The sequence below is a fragment of the Nipponia nippon genome, unplaced genomic scaffold (genome assembly GCF_047370975.1).
Source record: "Nipponia nippon isolate SJK-2023a ecotype South Korea unplaced genomic scaffold, ASM4737097v1 scaffold_6, whole genome shotgun sequence".
NCBI classification, from domain to species: domain Eukaryota; kingdom Metazoa; phylum Chordata; class Aves; order Pelecaniformes; family Threskiornithidae; genus Nipponia; species Nipponia nippon.
In genome coordinates this window covers 55,388,922-55,409,301 of record NW_028262380.1, presented here as the reverse complement: position 1 = coordinate 55,409,301, position 20,380 = coordinate 55,388,922, and the positions used below count along the sequence as shown (strand labels likewise).

The 20,380-nt window shown below is 39.5% G+C and overlaps 1 protein-coding gene across 2 annotated transcripts in view; it reads left to right on the top strand.

The window, feature by feature from the left end:
• PPP3CA (protein phosphatase 3 catalytic subunit alpha) overlaps positions 1–20,380 on the top strand; it is a 206,361-nt gene that overhangs the window by 132,922 nt on the left and 53,059 nt on the right. For both annotated transcript variants that reach the window (XM_087736770.1, XM_087736771.1), the window contains exons 3-4: positions 10,144–10,268; positions 19,732–19,843. In XM_087736770.1, the coding sequence (XP_087592896.1) occupies positions 10,144–10,268; positions 19,732–19,843 (237 nt within the window). The remainder of the gene's footprint in view (positions 1–10,143; positions 10,269–19,731; positions 19,844–20,380) is intronic.

Below are 20,380 nucleotides of genomic sequence, written 5' to 3'. Positions count from 1 at the left end.
GCTGAGGCTGATTCAAGCAGTGGAGGCCTTTATCCTGCAAGTGCAAAAAGTAAGGTGGTGGAGATCCTTGGACGGAGATACTGAATTCACATACACTTAATTCCCATATCAAATTTAACCTAATCAAATGCCAGTGAAATCCTGTTTGGCTGATTGGTAAGATATTAACCATTTATTTACCTCCCCTTGGAATGTTTGGTCTGTAATTATTAAAAATGTATCTGATAACTCTGTATTAGAAATCCGAAAGGATGTCATGTTTGAGATTACTGATAGGCTACAGACCAGAAGAGTGCCATAAATGCCAATTCAGTATAATAGAATATTTTTTCCATTTTTTTCACCTGATGTTCCCTTTGCAAGCTATTTTTTGATGGTGACGTTTTCTTCTTACCTGTTTCTGAATAGCAGTACTCTGTTACCTCCCAGAACAACTTACTGCATGTGATGTGGTCGGTGGCTGTCTGCCACAAGAATATTTCCTCCCTGTCCCTCCCCTCCTCTGACTTTGTTTTTGGGTTTTTTCCCTGCTCAGCCAGCCATTGGGAAAACAGTTTTCAATATAGTGGGAGAGTCTGGTTAGTTTGCTTGAGGAGCATGGTGCAGGAGCTAGCCCAAATCTGCCTGGGTGCCACCCCTAATGCTACCCAAAGTCCTGTCTAAATTGCGTGCACTCCTTATATGCCTAATAGCGAGATTATACAAAGAAACATAATTAAGGCTATTCTGGTCATCAGTGTGACTTCTTTGTGTTCATTTTCATAATTGTCATTAAGTGATAGCAGCTTTTTTCAGGAACTAGATGATCTTTAAGGTCCCTTCCAACCCAAACCATTCTATGATTCTAATGTTGATTTAGGATCAGCGTATTTAACCACCTACTCAAGATCATGTTTAGGTATATGTTTTCAGCAAGAGGAAATGAATGTGGTCAACTCCTCCTTGCACTGGCTCCCTAACTAATTGTCACATGAGCTTTTACCAGGACATAAATTACTGTTGAGAGCTTTCTCTTAAAAGCACTTTCCTCAAAGGTTAATGGTTTTTCACTGAGAATTAGATTTGTATAAGACTTTGGTTATGGAATTTAGATTCTATAATTTTAAAAAGTCATCTTATGTGGCTTGAGCTAGAATTGGGGAACTTGGACATTATTTGCTTTCCCTGACCCTATATCCGTATACTAGCACACGAACACCTGTGGTACAAAAAGTTTAGATTAAAATAATAGCTCAAGCGCATTAAAGACATGGGTGCAAAAGCTGAGGTTAAAGCTCAGTAGGTCTTCGCTGCTGGTTCTTTTCATTCACGGCTCTGAATATAGACCATTAAGCCCAAATGCTGAACTTCACCACATTTCTTTGAAGCTAATTGTGCTGCCTCCTTCCACTCAGGGTGCGTGCAAGTATCCATGTCGATACTGCCAGTTGCTTATTAAAAGCCCAGGAATTTGAGAAATAGTATTTTTATTTTCCCTTAACATCTGTTTCTGGGAAATACAGGCAGAGTGCTATAGATCCAAAGGTAATGAACAAATGCATTTGTTTGTGTTGGGCAAATGTTTGTTTTCCACTGATTAAGACAAATTGTTGTGCTGAAGGAAGGAGGATGCTTTTAGTTATATAGTAATGCTTCTGATTCTTAATAAAAGACTGAGTTAGGGGTGAGATGGGGCATAAAGCAGGTCTGCGACGGCACATAATGAGGAAACTGTGGCAACAAATGTTACCCTCAGGTGAAAATGGAAAATATATATTACAAGTCAACATGGACATCCAGTTTTTGTGGTTAGGTTTTTAGATGCTAGGCATTCATATACTGAAGCTTGACATGCTAATGCTGCTACCCATAAAATCTTGTAAATTGTTGGGTGCTTGGGAGGTAATTGGATTGCAGTCTGTTAGGGTAATACTGTTGTAAAATTCTACAGTAAGAAGAGCAAACAAGGATACTATCCATCAAGCCCTTGTAAATACCGAGGGCTTCTTTAGGCTTTATGCAACTATCGCTGTATCCACGTACTACCAGTGCCTTTGTTTTAACTTCACTGGGGTTGGGATTTGTGCTCCTGAGAGAAGTACTAACTGTAAAGTAACCTGGACCTAAGAGTTGAATTAAATCATAAACAAAAAAAATTGTCACATTAAATTGTGAAGCACCAGCTACAAACTACTTCTAATGGCAAATTGTTGACTCTGGAAAAATGTTGTATAGCAAAAAACTAATGAAGATTAGTGAGAAAGATGTAACACTGAGTAATTCTAATAACGAACCTGTATGTAATAGGTGGGCAATATTACAGTCCAATCTATGCAAATAAAAGCTATTCCCATAATAAAACACAGCACTGAATGTTATGCCTCTTTTTTCTATGGAGCTGAGCATATTTGAGCTTCTCCTCTTCAAAAGCCCTTTTCCCATTTTACCTTGTTTCACCTTCCCTAAATTTCATTTGGAGCATCGTGTGTAAAGCCAGGCTCTGCCTGCTTCTTGTGCAAGACCTTCCTTCCTCGTTGAAAGGGCTCTCCTTCTGGTGTGTTGAATTGGATGGAGCAATGTGAGGATGTGTTGTTCCCTCTCTGGCTATCCCTGCCCTCCTACTGACCAAACTCGTGACCTTATAAATTATTAAAATTCCCTAGGCCTTTGTTTTTTACATCTGTAAAACTGAGGATAAGAGAATTTCCCTATTGCTATAAATAACCTTGATCTAAGGATATGAGCTGGAAATCCTGGCCCATACACCAATGAAGCACTTTCCTCACAAGTAATCCTTCTGATGGTGTTATTTTTGGAATAAGCATTGCTCCCTGATACCGAAGGTGCATTAACAGGAGATAATGACGGTGCATTTGCTTTTCCATTTGCTACGGAGGATGCTCAGGGGCAGTGCTGACCTTGGAGGGTGGCAGGGGAAGAGCTGGTTGTTTCTTTGATGTGTATGGGAGTGAATGCTGTTTTACTCCCATCCTGTTTTGTTTGTCTCCCCGTGACCTGATTCAGCATCTTCTGGTGTATGCGATGAGAGCACCTTTCCCTGTTGATCTTGGAAAAATTCTGTAAAATATTCACTAGATCGCCATCCCCTTTCTACTACACCTCTGCCATGTTGCTTTGACCTGGAATTGAAAGTTTTCATTTGGCACCTCACCGCGGTGATACCCACTTACTCTCCTGAAAAATTCAGCCAGGGTAGGAGCGTGAAGGGAAGGGATTTTTCTCTGCCAGTGTAGGTTTTACAGTACTTGCTAGAGGCTGTTTCCTGAGACGCTGTTGCTTTTGGGATCTCTTATATATACAGAGGCGCTCCTCTGCTGGCCAGGCTTATGTACATGGTTTTTATTTTGTTTTGAGACACTGCAAAGAATTTTGTGATACAAAAAGTAATTTTGTGGAGCTATTTTTAAAAACTTTGTGCTGAAGATATTTTTGTAGCCTTAACATCTTGAAGGGCTTGCTGCCACATACTTTAGGGCTTTTTTTTCTTCCTCCTTCACCAGAGAATGTTAATGACTGTTGTCCTGAAGGTCTTTTCTGATGTGATATTTTCCCTTCCCCACTCTTTTTCACTCTACCTCTTCAAATCAAGTGTCATTAATTTGTTCTAGCCTTCAGGGGATGGTGGGAGAAAACTAACTCCTATTACAAGGAGTGAGCGTGGGTTGATCTTTACAGACACTAGCGTTTCAAGTGTTGGCAGAGCAGAACACAGTATAGTGTCCTCGCATGTTGCACAGAAAACAGCTTTTCCCAAGATATTTCTTTTTTTTTTTTTTTTTTTCCTCAGTACAAAGAAGCAACATCGGCAACCAAACAACATTGTCAAATGTGGTGTTGATGGTCCATTTGCGGTTTCCTTTGTTATACCTGTATGGCTAATGGTTTCTGGCTTTGTCTTTGATGAAGTAGGCCTCTTTATGAAAATACATAATTGCAGTTTTTTGTTAATGCCAATTCACTCTGGTAGTATAAACTCATCAATTTGCATGCAGTGATTGAAGGGAAAAGATAGATGAAAGCCTATTATAATCATGTTAGATAACCAGATATGAATATGAATGAGATCATGCTTCTTTTGGAAATACAGAGCTGTGCTGTTCAATGTACTTAGTATAACAAACATTCATATGAAAGCCCATTATGTTGAGTCTAGTAGATGTTTTCTTAGGATGATAAGTTACCTAGTGAGAGGTCTAAATGATTCTGACTTTAATTTGAGTAAGTAATGAAGTCTGCAAGTTCTTTAAACATCTCACTTATAAACAGAAGCAAAACTGCATGACTATAAAGCTGTGTACGTAACTTAACCACTGAGTTTGTGTCTTGAGTAGTGCTTTAGTGAGCAGCTACAAATAAAAACTTATGAAGTTTCTTCTGTTATTTTTTACTTCTTCCTCCTTGTTCTCCAAAAAATAAGGAAGAAAATGGCTCAATCTTTAGCAATCAATAAAAAAAAAAAGGGCATAGAAAAAAACATGGCATTTTGAACATTTCATACTACTGTGGCAATATCTGTTGTTCCTCAGAAACACGTATGCTTGGAAACAAAGCTCATTCAAGCTCAAAGATTGTGTAATCAAAGACATGTCACTTTTATATGTGACTTTGTTTTTCAATCTTGGGGAAAACGAGAGCCTTCTGGTTAATAGTTGAGCCCTTCAGAAGCAATGCAGTAGTTCTTCTTGAAACACCTGAGAATTTCATGCATATAGCTATTGCAGGTGTTTTCCCTTGTATTTATTGGTTGGCTAAGGAAGGCCAGTCTTTCACTCCTCAGCTACAGAAGTTCATCTAGTTGGTTTTGCTTTGCCTTTGTGTGTCCACTGTTTCTTGTAAGTACTCCTTCCTCACTTGGCTTCTTCATTCAGCCTTTGATAACTTTTAATTGCTCCAGACTACTTCCCTGGAGAAACGGTTGGGACATACTTCTCATTGGAGTATGAAGCTTCTTTACAACCTGATCCCATAGACCTGGACAAATGAGCATCCAGGAGTGAACTCAGACACGGGCAGGTTTACATGGTGCGCTTGGCCCTTTGCCAGTAAAGCTTTGTAAGTACCGGGTGTCCTTGGAAAATGGTAAGCTCTTGGAAGCATGTGCTAACTAGTGGAATGGTAAGCAGCTGAACACTTCCTAAACGTTGTACAAAACAAACGCCTTTGCAATTTGCAGTCTGCATTTTGCAGTGTAACTCAATAGGGTGTTTTTCTCCCTTAGGTTTTGCAGTATTGCATGCCGCTTTGCTGAAGCACAATCTCTTGGACCTCAGTGCAAAGACATCCCTAGCTTAGTGAATGTAAAGAACAACTTGTCGAGCAATGGATAATATTCCCTACACAGTGTTAGTTTCTTTTTAAAAGGTGTCTTTGCTTCATTATTGTTAATTGTCATACATGTCTGAGTTTGCAGATGTTGCTTCTGAAGCTGATGATGGAGTGTTGCATATCTGTTCCTAATCCCTGATGACATTTGAAGATGGGAATATAATCTTGTGATACATGGAATGTAAATTCACTTGAAACATTAATGGTGTTTTACTGTCAGACTATAATGTTACACCAATTAAGTGTATACATGATAAATGAGAAAATAAGTGCAGCATATCCAAACTGTTGCAGATAGAAAATTTTTGAATTGACAGTGTTTAATGTACTATGAATATAAATTTTGTTCTTAGTATCCATCTGGAGTGGGAAGCCACACAGAATAATCTCTGGACTGCGTTTGTATGTAGTGAAGAGCATTTAGTTATCTGAAGGAAGGTATCTGAAGAGCATTTTCAGACTTTTATTTGTGCCAGTAATCATTGCAATCTAAATCACTGCTCTACTGCTTTGTCTTCTATAAATAAGCTGGCAATACCACTGCTAAGCTTTGGGTTTCCTTCACTGCTAGTACAACTTGAACTTAATGGTTCCTGTTTCAATATTGCTTGTTCCTTTGATATAAATCAGAGGGAGATCCTGGCAGTGAAGCCGTCAGAAACATAATTTGTATTAGGACGACGGTTTCTAAAAACAAACAAAAAAATTTTCTCCCTTCTCTCCCCCATGTCCAATTTCTATTTTTATAATAAAATGGTATTTTATATATTATATATTTATATTTTATATATAATAAAATGGTATTTTATAGACATTGGGAAAGTTTTGGTGCTATAGTGTAAGATGGTGTAGTGGATCAAAGTACCCTTCATAACAAGTAGGAAAAGCTGCTCAGAAACAGGATTTTTCAGTAACTACATGGGCAGTCCTGTGAACTTGAATCTTTTGGAGGGGCCCGTGTCTTCCCTGAAAACTTCCTCAACAGAGAGAAATTTCTAAGGAGCCCACAAACAACCAGTGTTTCTTAAACCTTCTGATTGCACCAATGAATTCAGTAGGAGATAGGTTTAAAACAGCTTAAAAAATGTCTTTACATAGCGTGTCATGCTGTTCTGGACCTTGCTGCCCTGAGAGGTTAGGTGAGTAGACACTATTGACAGGCTCAGATAGACAAATTCACGGGCAACAAGTTTGGTGCCTGAACTGATCCCTGGAAATGGTAAGTCAGTGGAAACACGGTTTTGTTGTTGCCCAGCTGGCAATTTAAGGATATAAAGAAAGTTGAAAAGCACTGGATAAATTAAGCAGTCTTTTTAGGGAAAGAAATATGCTGTCAGATTATTTAGTAATCATAAATTGATGAGTGTAAAAGGGCCATGTTTTGATGGCACTTTTGGGAAACCAATGGTGAATTTCTGATGGAGGACATACCACCTGGTATTCCTCCTTTTGATAAATTTGTTTTGTACGAACACAGCTGCTTTTAATGTTCATCCCACACACATACAAACTCTGTTTTATGTTCCCTGTGCTCATACTTTAAATCCATAAGTACGTTGATCCTTGAGATCTTCATTAAGAATTGAATTTCCTGCTTCACTGTGCTGGGTTCTATTTTGTTGTTTTTTGGGGGAAAAATGTTCGTATCTCGTTGAATGTGCTGCAAGGCTCTTTGTCAGCGATGGGAAGCTGCAAGACAAGACATGAAGGGTATGGCAGAGTTATTGACTGATGGATGTTTCTGCCTTTATGAATGGAAATACAATGCTGGATCTCTTCTGCCCCCACCTAATGAAAGATAAAGCATTGATCTGGCTGCCTGGGAAATCTTCCAGTTTTGAGATTCTTAGGAGTTGGAAAGGAAAGATGGCAGAACTATAGCTTTAGAAGCAGTTGCTTTCAAACTACAAATGGAGTATAGTACTGTATATATACAAAATTGCCCTTTAATTTATTTGTAAACAAGGCCATCCATCAGAATGTGAGTACACAGGATTTATGTTGCAAGGACATTTCAGGTCTATACACACAAACCTGGAAAGTATAAGATCCTTAAACTATTCCATGCTATTCCAGGCAAAATACTAATTGGATTAACTGTATGTAACATTGCGGTCTTTCAGTAGGAATTCTGGGATCTGACCATAATAATTTAAATTTCAATTTAATTTCAAACTCTTAATTTTGTCTTCTCTTCCTCCCACTGCTTTTACCTGCTGATTTTAAGCTTCTCTTTTGGAACTACTTTAATTGCTTGGCAAGGTTCGGTCTGATATATTTCTGCATCTGTTGTCAAGTATAGAAAGAGTAGGCTGGAGTGCCTGGAATATCCATCGAGTACTGATTTTCAAGTCCAGTTCAGAATTTTGCAAGTCATGGGATTGCAGGGCTCTGCACTTCTTATTTCTGTCCTCTTTACTGGTTTGCTCTCTGCTTTTCTGACTTGTGACAACTTAATGGGCATACAGCTACTTGGGGAAAGCTCTCTAACCTTCTTGGTTTCTCTGTAATGGCCTCAATGTATTTACCTGCTCACACACATCGGCATAACAACAACAACAACAACAACAAAATCTTGTTTCTTTGTGCTTTAGTGAAAGAGCAAAAGTTAAATCCATTTAAAAATCTTTCAGTCGTGTTCAACTTCAGGTTTTTGCAGTTGGAGCAAATGGGGGCGGGCGATAATTGGTAGAGCTGTACAGTTATATAACTAAAAGCTTTTCTGCTGGAAGTTAGGAGAGCAGATTGCTTGGCCATCAATATGCGACACGTGTTCTTAATCTTCCCACAGTGTCCATGCAGAGGAGTACAGTCAAGTGGTGTGTATTGGTTTGGTAGATTAACTTGTTCAAATAAAAATGCTAGCAAAAAATTTCCTTTGGGGTACTTTTTTTTTTTTGTTAGAGAAAGAGGGGTGGTGTTATACCACTTGAGGATTTAAATAGTATTTATTTTGCATAATTAATGGAAGATATTATTCTTAGATAGAAGTCATAACTGTTGATGGCTTTCAACATGAAGTTTGTCATCTAAAACTCTTGGGGAGGAATCAACTAGGAAAAAGAGATTATACAATGAAACACGGTAGTGATAAGAGTACTATATGCTATTTTATGGGGAAAATACCCTGTTACTATCACAGAAGAATGCTCAGGTAGCCAGCACTCATGAATTGTGTCACCAATTTCACATAAATATTCATGAAAGCAGTGACTGGGACATCAGTGTTTTTTTCTGTACCCAAGGGGAGGTGGTTTGGTTGGTTTGGGTGGGGATTTTGCAGGGGAGGGGGGTTGGTTTTAGTATGGAATGACTATATTATATTGATCCTATTGTTAGTGTATACATTCAGAGAAAAGTGATGCAAGTAAAAAATGTAAAAAGAGACTGGACTGAGATGAAAGACAATAACGTATGAACACTGTTTGCACTGTGAGTTTGTTGGATTTGGTGTTGCAGCTGTTCTATATCGCCCTTTTGTATCTATGTGGAGATGTGACTTCAGCTTCTCCACGTCATGCGATAAACGTGAGGTTTGTTTACCTGTGATAGAGCAAGACCTCTGTATCAACTTCCAGATAAAAGCTCAAATGAGAGCACTGCTTGAATACAATAGCTTGAACCATTACATCAGAGAGAGCATCTGAAGCCTTCTGAATTTAGTGTTAAAAGTAAATAAGCAGCTGTGCTGCTGTTGCAAGATAAGGTCTATCATGGACCCTTAGTTTATTCAGTTTCTTCGTAATCACCCTTCCAGTTTCCAAATTGGATTTTTTTTGAGTCATTGAAGGGACAGCCAGTCTAAACTGACCTCAGTAACAGTCAAGGCCGTTAACATTTTCTTTGTTAAGGATGGTTGCCAGAAAAGGTCTGGGCATCGCTCTGAACTGGGGGGGTTCTCCCCCTCCCTTAGGTAGAAGAAACAAAGCAAGGCAAAAGGAAGCCAGTTTTGGCACAGCACTGTTAGTTTTGGGGGCCTCCAAAAGCATTGCCTGCCTTCCTGCAGATGCTTAAAATCACCCACCATGGAGTTTGCAATTTCACAAGATAGCCGAGCCAGTCTCTTAATTCTAAGGCACAAAAAGAGGCATCCCTGCTTAGCCCCGGCTGCACATCACTTATGCTCTGCCTGTCATGTTTATTGGGAGCTGCTGCTTCTGGAGAAGCCACTTGTTAGATTGACTTCGTTGCAATGAAGTGAAACAAATCATAATTATATGAGGTTAAATAAAGTGGTAGGGGTTAAAGCATGAAAAATCAGTGTCCTCTCGTGTAAGACATGCTTTGGGAAAGCAAGCAGGCCATTTTTCTATACAGCAACCAGAAGTCAGAAGTTTGTCAGTTTAACCAGTGGCATACGCAGGACAGGCATGCTTTGCATTTTACAGAAAACCTATTGGTGCTCATCTGGATTTAAGACTAGGAGAAATAGAGGAGTGATGTCGAAAGAAAGAGTAACCTTGCTTGAACATGTTCTCTTTTTCAGGATGACTTTAGTTTGTCTTACTACTCTTGCCAGTATTGCGTGCTCTGCTGGGCAGCAGGAGGAATGGACAGATATCTATGAAAATAATTATAGGTCAGATTTGCCTGATGGCTCTCCTTTAGTTGGTAGCCTTTTGCATGCACATATATGGATGGACATCATAGAAAAACCAGTTCTGCCGAGCAGCTGCCAACTCTCACTAGTCGTTTAACTAGAGGATGATGCACAAAATTGTCGTAACACATTTCTTATAAGACAGTGACTTCAGAATGCGCGTGCCTAAGATGATCTTTGCATGGTGAATCTGAACATTGCTCTTTTTTCTCTTCTAGTTTGTGGAGACATCCATGGTCAGTTCTTTGACTTGATGAAACTTTTTGAAGTGGGAGGTTCTCCTGCCAACACGCGGTATCTCTTCCTGGGGGACTACGTGGACAGAGGGTACTTCAGCATTGAAGTAAGTTTCTTATTTCTAGTTTGGCTGCGAAACTGCTTGCAGCCTATTGTCTATATTTAGCATCGTAATTTAACCAGTTCAGGAATACTGAAGTTCTTTGCAGATACCACTGTGAGCAAAAGAATCCACGTTAATGTCGCTGTTGGTGTTTTCATAAAGGTTGCTTGGTATCCAGCCAAATCCCACTATATCTGTGCTGGAAAGCTGACAGAGAACGGACCTTGGTGCTAACTAGTGGCCATCCAAACATAGCACAGAAGGCAGTCTGCTCTGCAGCTTGCACAGGCTAAATAGGATGAATAGACATGAGTTATTAGAAAAGAGACATAACAAAAACTAAATTAACAACTCATAGTTTAGTTTGACTTTTAGGTTTATTTGACTGAGTCTTCTGGATGCGAAATTTTAGGAAAATTGAAGGACTAAATAGGGGGTAAATGGGACAAAAAAGCCAGCAGATAACATGCTGTGCTGGAGAGAATGAATGTGTTCTGTTTAGATATAGCATGAAGGAGTTGCGTGATCTCTGGCTTTTGATGCAGCTCTTGAATTCACAGAGAAGTGATGCACATGTGCCCTGTTGAAGGTGCTGAGACCTGGTGCAGACTCCAGTATCAGGTTGTAAAATGTGGAGGTCAAATGACAGCACCTTTAGCTGGCTTGTGAAGGAAACAGTGTCCTGTCCAACCTGCCCACCTTTGACTAGAAGTGAGTCAAATACCAAGCACAAATCCTTTGTTCCAGTGCTCATAAAACAAACTGTTTTTTTTCTTCTGTTCTGTGTTGCTGCTTGGTTATGCAAACTGACAGATGAGGTGCACAATTATCAAATAAAACCTAATCTGGATTTGTTCATCCAGGTCATAGTGGATCTAGTCACTGAACAGTCAGTCAGAAACCCTTGCAGCAGCCTTTGAGCTACAGCTTGACTCCTTTCTCTGAAAAGTTCAGGCTTTAACTCCCTCTGAGTCAAGGGAGAATACCCATTATCTGTTAGAAGCAATATAGGTCCTATGATACATGGCTGTGTATCAGTGGCTAGATAAGATGGCAGCATGGGAGAACACATATACTGCTGTTGCATTCTGCATACCACATCTTAGTACACTTGCCATATTGATGTAAAAATATGTAATCCCAAACAGCCGAGTTATTTATAATATGTTTGTAAAATGGATCATCTTGCCAGTTCTATATTTATAGTATGAAGAAAAGCTTCTTTAAAATAAAATTCTGTAGAACTACTTTTGCTGTATTAGTTCACTTTAAAACTTAATGTAAAATGTTAACAGAATCTTTGGGAGGTGGCACGTTTTACAAACAGAAATATACTGTTCCAAGTGCAAACACTCTAAAAACTTAAGAATTGCAAGGTTCTTTCACCCACCTGCCAAAGCCCAACATAGTCAGGATTTAGTCCCATGCTGAAGTCAGCACTTTGATCATGATTTTTTTGAGCCACGTGTGCCTGTTTCCTCCCTTCTCTCATCCACAGTGAGCTGTAAGCTAAATCATCGCTGTGTGGATTACCATACCGGATCACTGGGGAAGGTTTGGGAGCGTAGGGGTGGCTTCACAGGCTTAAACTGTTGTGCAGCTTAATCTTGTACTACCATTTTTCAGTTGTGGTAACCTAGTTTGTATCTACTGTAGACTTTGACCGAACCAAGTTGTATCTGGAAGAGGAGAGTTTTGTCTTCATTTCTATAGATGTTTTTAATATAAGAAATAGAACAAGAACAAAACACAGCACTATACCAGCTACTAGGAAGAAAATTAACTCTACCCCAGCCAAAACCAGGACTTTTCAAGTGCTTGTCTGACGGTTTGCCAAAATCTAATCCAGGGCTATTACCAATTAAAGACAATAGCAAGCCATATAACACAAAGCAAAATAGCTTATGGGTGGGGAATAAGCCCCTTAAAATTACTCATTCAGCAACCTCCACATACATGTTTAGCAAATTCTATTCTCAATTTAGTTTTTCCATTCTGGAACACTACTTTTTTACTGGAAGCAGTACTGGCTTCTGCCAGCACCAAGGAAATATCTGAGCTGTCACTTATATTATTTCTTTTTGTATGTAAGGTTCTCAAATTACTACTTTTTTGGTCACATAACTGATTCTCCCCACCTGTCACCTTGATTAAAGAATGCCTTTGAAAGGAAAGGCAGGTTTCTGTTTCATAAGTGTGTTTGCATGTAGAGCTATGCGTTCAGGCATGAACTCAGCACAATAAGTAGTGACAAGGAAAGGAAAATGGTGAAGAATGCAACTTGGCATGTTGGGGGTGGATGCTTTTGGTGGAGAAGGGACCCTGAGCATGTCTAGCAGGCACCAGCTCTTGCCAGTACTTGATGCTGGAGAAGTCGTGGTGGTAAACAGTCCTAGCCTGATCTCAATGCATATTTCTACCGTGTCAGTCACACCATGATCTTTATTTCATCGATCTGTCGGCTCACCTTTCTGCTATGTAGACATGAGACTATTGTAGTTCTAGGGTCTTTCCAAAAAAATTAAGTAGCCGGTCCAAGGTACTAATCACAATTAATATAAGCTTTAAAAAAAAATCCCTTTGCTGTGTGATATCTAGCGTAAAAGTGACACCATTGAGCCTAGACCTAGCTGAGTTCTGGTAGTGGGCGAGATAATCCTTGTCTGTGGGCTGCAAAGCATTTGGGATTCTTCTGGATGAAAGGCACTATATAATGTAAGCTATTATCATTAAGAACAGAGGAAGAAATTGCATAAGGTAGGTGGAAGGCATTTGATAATGCAGAGGGAAAGAGAAAAGTATTTGTAGAAGGCACTCAGCAGAAATGACAGTCCTTGCCCCATGGAGCTTTTGATCTAGGGGCTCAATCCTTCACATGTGTGCTCAATTTTTACCAGAGTTAGCTCCACTGTTTGAGAGGGGGGTGTTTTGTGTCTTCAGAATTAGTCCTAAGCAAGGTGTCACGGGATGAGAGTCTAATAAAGGAATTACAACAGGTAAAACAAAAAAACGTCAAAATTATAGATAGGATGAGACGAGGTTTCTCAGCACAGACCAAATCTTTATCCCGTAGCTGCACTCTCTTTTCCATTTGATCTTTTGGCAGAGCCTGAGCATTTCTTCACTTAGAATAACAAATTTCTGCAAGTTGCAATATCTGATATGGCACACTTGTTTCCTCGGTTCTGTAACTGATAACATTTCCCTGTTGTGCTTGTGCACCGTTCCAGGGTTTTGACTCCAGAGTAGAAACCCCTTAGTTCTCACTTTCAAACAGGTTTTGTGGTCGTGGAGAAAAGAAAATCAAATGGTCAAAACAGAGGGCTATTTTTAAATCCAAAGAATAGTTAGAGCATAAGTGGTTCTGCAGGAATGGGCTGTAAGGAAGAATGACTAATCTCTACCTGAGTCTGAAAGCTTTCTTTTGAAAGGCAGACATAAATGCCATGCAGTGTAGGGAGGGAGTATACATATAGACTGCTTTTCATCACAGTCTTGGAAAAATTACAATCAGAGTAAATACCAGCTATAATACATTAATAATATTACGTAAATGAACTGTTGGAATTATTTTCCTGCTCAATCCCACATAAGAACATACAGACTTAAATGTCAATTGAATATCATAAAGTACATACTGATCATTTTTGACGGAGCAGATAATTAAGGTATGGAGAATTAAACCAATATTCAAAACGAAAAAAAACGGAGTTGTGTTTTAAGATTCAAAACTTTCATACCTCTTCATTTCCCGAACGCAAAGACCAAAATTCCAGAAGGAGAAACTGTTTTTGTGGTATTTCTAGCAAGAACAAAGTGAGGTGTTTGGAGTGAATCTGGAATTTGACCATCAGGCCTTGCATCAATTAAAAAAGCATCTGGCACTTGAGATGCTTCTGAACTCAGTGAACTGTTCAAAATTATTAACTAGTCTCTCCCAAGAAAAGATTACATATAAATAAAGTTGTGTTAGTAAACGGTGGGTGAAGTGAATGCTGGTGAAGCCGTGCGTTTGTCATCTCTCAAGTCTCCGTGCCCTTTCTAGGACTTTATTGGAAGAATAAACACCTTTCAGTTTCCTCCAGTGCTCTAATCTGTTAATGTTTCCCAATAAACAGCTTGATTTAAAATAGTTTTGGCTGGTCAGGAATAGTTTACCGGTGAAGTAAATTGTTTTTTTTTTTTTTCACTTCCCTCAGAGCAAAGGAAATCCTAAACCTTAATTATCCTAAATTTCCTTGCCCTTTTCTTCTTTGTAACAGTAGCAAATATGTTTCTCTAGCAAGAATTTACATCTTGTAAGATCTCATTTTTGCCGGGCAGTGCTTCTCAGAGCTGTGAATATTCAGTAATTCAGCAAATTCAAATTATTTGTGTATATATTAGATTCCCAGACTGGAACATCTGTTTGTGTCAGGGCCGTCCTCACAGCTTGCCTGGTCCTGTGCCAGCTCTTCCCAGAGCGAGTCCCCAACATGCCGAGAACCCCTTTTGGCTGCCGGGCGAGAACACGGGACGGTGCCCTGGAGGTCGCTCGCGCCATTTCCCCCGCACTGCTTCCATCTCTCTGTGGGACCCATCTCCACAGAAAACAGCTGGGGCCAAGACACGAGGTCCAACGAGGAGAGCTGGAAGCCAGCACTTGGATACCTGTTTAGAAAATACTAGCTATAAGAATTAGAGTGACATTTAAGAAAAAGCATTTTCTAGTCACTTTTCGGTTGAAAAAGAGGTCTTTCCTTTTTGGACATTTTGAAGTCCTTCCAAGGGCTGAAATGGGAGTAATGTGGTCTAAACACTGGAAAAGAGTATAAGGCAAGTAGCAACATTTTGTGGGTGATCACTTTTAATAAAATCATCTGGGAGACTAGCTAGAAGGGAGTCTTGCAATAATTGAAGTCTAGAGGGGCTAAAGTACCATGCAGGTGTCAAAACAAGATCCCAAAGCAGCTTAGGAATATTCAACAGACATTTAAAAACAAACAAACAAACAAACAACAACAAAAAAAAAACCCAAACAGAAGTTGAATGATCAGAATGAGATTCTTGAACAGCATTTTAGAAACAGCTGAGACCCTCACCACAAGGAATGGATTCACTGTTACTCCCCGAGAAGTCTATTTCCACAGCAGTAGCCTTTTTAATTTTTAAATACACAACCTGTGTGTAGATAAGCACTGGTTTTAGAAACATAAAAAACAGGTAAAATAAGAGTACGTTGGCAAAAAAGTTGTGGCAAAGACTCTGAGTTGTGACTGAAGATCCGGTTGAGGCAAGTAGCACTACATTGTTGTCCCTGTTTTGCAGCAGAGCCTTAAGAGAAGAGATTATATTTTATGCCCTAAAACTTGGGGAAAAAAGAATGAAATCCTGGTTGTAGTGAAAACAATACAAATTTTTCTTTGTTTTCAGTAGTGTCCAGAGTTTTCTTTCCCTGTGCTTAAGGGATGGTAGTTCAGAAATGGCAATAACTTGCATCTCTTGTGAGTATTTTGGTTACAGATGCAATGCATCTTTGTCTCCGAAATGGAGCCCTAATAAATAGTCATACTAGTAGTGTGAATGCAGTTATATGTGTAAAAAGGTACGTGGTTTCCACTGGGATAGTTATTCCATTTTAGAAAGCTGTACCTGTACTAGGTACTATGATGGTGTAAGTATTTCAATGCAGTTAAAGTAACGCAGTTTTTATATTTAAGTGAGGTGTGTGTTAGTTACAGAGTGAAGGAGCTATGCCAATATGCTGTTCCACAGTTCACGGAGCATCAGTGGAGACCTTAGCAACGCGTGGCTCAAATTATCCTTTCAAGTATAAATTACCTTGCGTTTATTCACATTTAATTTCATCTGCTGGGGAAGTGCCCAATGCCATCAGTCATTTGGAGGGAGAGTTCATCTTCTGTTACCCATACAAAGCCACACAGCTAACATAGTGAGCTGCATCTCTTTCTTCCTGGCATGATCTGTGCAAGAGCACCCAGAAGTGAGCGCGCTGATTTACAGGTGTTGCTGTGGTTGCAATCTAGTGGCAATCCTAACGATTTTTCAAGGTTCCTTGTTTCGAACGCATAACTTGAGATGCGTGCAAGAGGTCTGAGGCTTTTGGTTTTCCTTTTCACGAGGTGCTGAGATGTCAAATTGTGCAAAGGCTCAAATTCAGCATGCAACAGTGGAGTTAAATCCCAAGTCTGTTTTGAAAATATGTGCCTTTGGCTTACACAGTGCTTAACTGCACAGACCTTTTCTTTCCTGATGCTGAGGCTGCCAGAGCCTCAGCAGGAAAACAGCTTGACTATAGGAGCTGGGAGGTGGGCAGGTTACCTCTTTATAATAAACTTATCTGCTATTTCAACAGCTGAAAGACACTAAGCAAATAAGCAGGGGTGCAGTTTGAGGGCTGGCATTTAAGAGATGTAACCTTTTTTTTTTTTTTGATAGTATGAAATGAGACAGGCCAAAAATACCTTAGAGATGTCCAGATTGCAAGGTCACTGCTGTACATTTTACATAGAGTTACAGCAGAGCTGATGTGTAGTATATTCTTGATGAAAAAGTTGGAGTTAAAAAAAGAGATTTTAAAATTTTGCTATTAGGAAGCAGTATTACCAAATAATTGAAGACTGTAAGCTCAGATTTTCAACAAGGGCAAATTATCATAATTTTTTTTACTTCAGTAAGAATTATGATATACAAAACAGAGTTAAAAATAAAACCAGAATGTTTGCTCATGATATGTTGTTTGGACATAAGTTTTTTGTATGTAAATGACTGTGTAAGTTGAAAAACTATGAAAAATTGTCACCCTCATATTTGCTGTTTAGTTTGCATGGGGGAAAAAAATCTGCTAATTAGTCCTTGTTTACTATTACCATATTATATCACTAGACTACTGAACAGAAAAGAGAGAAAATTAAAGGAATTATCTAAACAAAATAAGCCTTCGATATGGTACCACTGAAAACAACACAAAATGTGAATGGTGAGCTTACTTTACTTCAGTAGTGGCAGGGAAACACAGAACTTTCTGGACTGCGTTGATTCTCTGTTATCTTCTCAGTCTGGTTCTCATGAGTGCTTCAAAGGAGGCATAGAAAAAAGAAAAAATAAATCTATGATAAGCAAATGTAAAGAGATCTACCCGTAAGCAAGTACCAAATGCCAAAAAGATAAAATTTCCAGCTTTCCTTATTTCCCTACTTCCCAAATCTGGATGATATTTTAAGTACCTAGTGCTCATTTCAATCTTGCCAAGGCTTTATGAAAATGGAAAACTTAGTTATAAGGAAAATGTAAACCACTCTTTTTTTTTTTTTTTTTTTTAAATAAAGCACTTCATCTAAGCACTATTCATTGTGCTTTTCTAAATTATAAGGTGCTTTGGCAGGATTAGAAGCTCTACAGTAACTTAGATACAACTTTAAAAGCTAGAACTTTTCTTGCATGGATGGAGGTGTCACTTTAAATTTCTTGTCTCACAACATTTACAACAATTTTTTGTATTAGCCAGTAAGTATAAAGAAGTGGAAGGTTCCAGGAATTCCTGGAGGATTTAAGAAGTCATCATCAAAGAGATGGAGAATTGCATTGGTGATGTGGAGAAGTGCAGGCTTCCTTCGCCATGGAAGTGAAATCCTCAAACCCAAGTCGTCTCTCTCTGTGCAAACTCCAGCAAGCTTTCCCCAGGCACGCCCTTTGTGGTTGTTTTGGGCCACAGCAGATAATTCCTGTGATGTAACACTGTAATTTCATGCTGGATTACGTCAGCGTGATCTACGTGGCGTTCTGACGTCTCTTCTCGCTTCCTGCAGTGGCAGTAGCGCTTGGGAGGCGGAAGAGCTGGCGTGAGCTGGGAGGCCTTCCATGTGTTTCGAAGAGGGAGAATTGATTTTGCAAGTCCTGGAGGCTGCTGCCTGTACTTTCTGCTATTCTTACCTGTCTCTAGTACCTCTGAATAGAAGAACAGAAATTATGGAGTGCAGGCAGAGCATCCAGATGTTTACATGTAATAAGTTCAAGACAGAGTAGTAGTATAAAACCCCCACTGCTATGTAATTGTCTATGGATTGTGTGAAGTTCTGCACAAACATAAAAATGTTGCAACCTTTTTTCTTTTTTTTTTTTTTTTTTTTAAAGATGAGGTCTGTGTAGCAAGTGAGGGAGCGGAAATCAAAATGTTGAGACATGATTAACGTAATTATTCTGTTTATCAAGACATTCTGAATTGGAGGAAGGAATTCATACTGTACAAATTTAGAGGCATTACATTGACAAAAATGCTGATTTTGCTCTAAGCAGAAACCGTGGCTAGGAGTACATTCTGAATTTCCAATCTATTTATTGAGGTAAATAATTTTTTTTGTCAACAGAACAAAGGGGAGTGTTAGGAGGTAGTTGCAAATGAAGGGGGGGTGGTGTGACAGCTTTTGTTTCTCATGCAACAGTACTGCAGTTCATGGATATCTAAGAAAGGAAGAGTTGGAGGAGAAAGAGTTCAGACAGATTTCTAGATCCTGTTTCTTGAGAGGTCACTGTGGTCTGTACGGCGTTCTTGCAGACGGTGGGCTCATCTCATGGGATGAATGGGTCTTATTTCCATCACCTTCCTTGCAGTTGTGAGTTTGTCAGCCAGGTACCTGAACAGGGTCATCCTGCACAAAGGATAAATCTTCCATGAAGTCTGCAAGTTTAGTCATTGGTCAAGAGTCTCGTAATGCTTTGACATCATTGCCGTGTCAGTTTTGTTTTCAAAACAACTATTTTAACTGGATGGCTTCGAGAGGTCTGAGCAGATATTAGCCTCTCCGAATCTTCTTTTTTTTATCTTTAAAAACATGTCTAGAAGAAATGTAATCTCAAATAGAAACCTTATGGAAAGATAAAAGGCTTTATAGAAGCTTTGTAGTAACTTGATTTAATGCAAGAGCTTTGTGGAATTTTTTCTCGCTTGTTTGTACAGAACAATGTTAAGTGAAAAATGAACAAGCGTTCATGTAAAAACTGTGTAATTCTGGAAGCTGAGGTATTTCCTGAAGTGTGGGTTAAATTGTTCTAGGGCAACTTTTCCTTAAGCCAGGAAATGCGGATCTTCCGGTGAAATTTTTTCCACGCCGGGTTTCTGCCTAACCTGCCAGGTGGAGAGTGCGCACTCCGTTTTAGAGATGCACAGCAATTACTTCTTGACAGCTGGGGCCACTGAAGGCAACGCACGGCTGAACAGGGAGATGCCACTTAGCAAAAGTGTAAAACTTTATCAGAATACACTGGTACTAGTTTCAGCCAGCCCAGGTTGAAGTGCAGAGAAATGTTTGCATGTAAGGTATGAAGAGTGAAGGTAACCCATGGAAAATAAATGATTCACACAGAATACTTTTTCTTCTGCTAGTTTTTTTGGTGAAGGGGTACATAAATGGTTGAATTACATCATTAATTATGAATTATATTTTTCTTTCTCATTTCTGATTCGCAGTGTGTGCTGTACTTGTGGGCCTTGAAAATCCTTTACCCCAAAACACTGTTTTTACTTCGTGGGAATCATGAATGTAGACATTTAACAGAGTATTTCACATTTAAGCAAGAATGTAAGTCTACCTTAACCTTTCTTCTCTTAACTCCCTTTTCAACAACTTGATTTGTTATTTTGTGAGTATTTGATCCTGATTTGCCATCAGTAATTTTAAATGTACTTTTCATGTTAACTAGCATTAATTTTAAATTGTAATCACTGTTCCTTGAGGGGGCAGTCATCTTGCAGGGGCTGGAGAGGGTGTCTCAGTGGTGGAGAAAGGAAGGGGTTAGACCCCTTGCAGCGGGTAGTGACCGACCACCCATACAAACCCAGAGGCTGCAGGTATCCAGACACTTCAGCTTGCCAACCTGGCCTGGGGCTACCGTGGGGCCACCTGGGCCTGGATGCTCTCAGGAAACCTGTGCTGCCACTGCTTTTTGCAGCAGCTGCCAGTTTGCTGCCCCATGCAGCAGCGTGGCAGTCAAAGCCTGCCAACATGTCAGCTCTGGCATCTCTGCGACAGGTCCCTGATCACTAGTGGAGGAGGTGGCATCTCACAAGGTCTCATCTGCAGCAGAAGAAAAATGCAGGGAATTTTTATGTTGTTTTT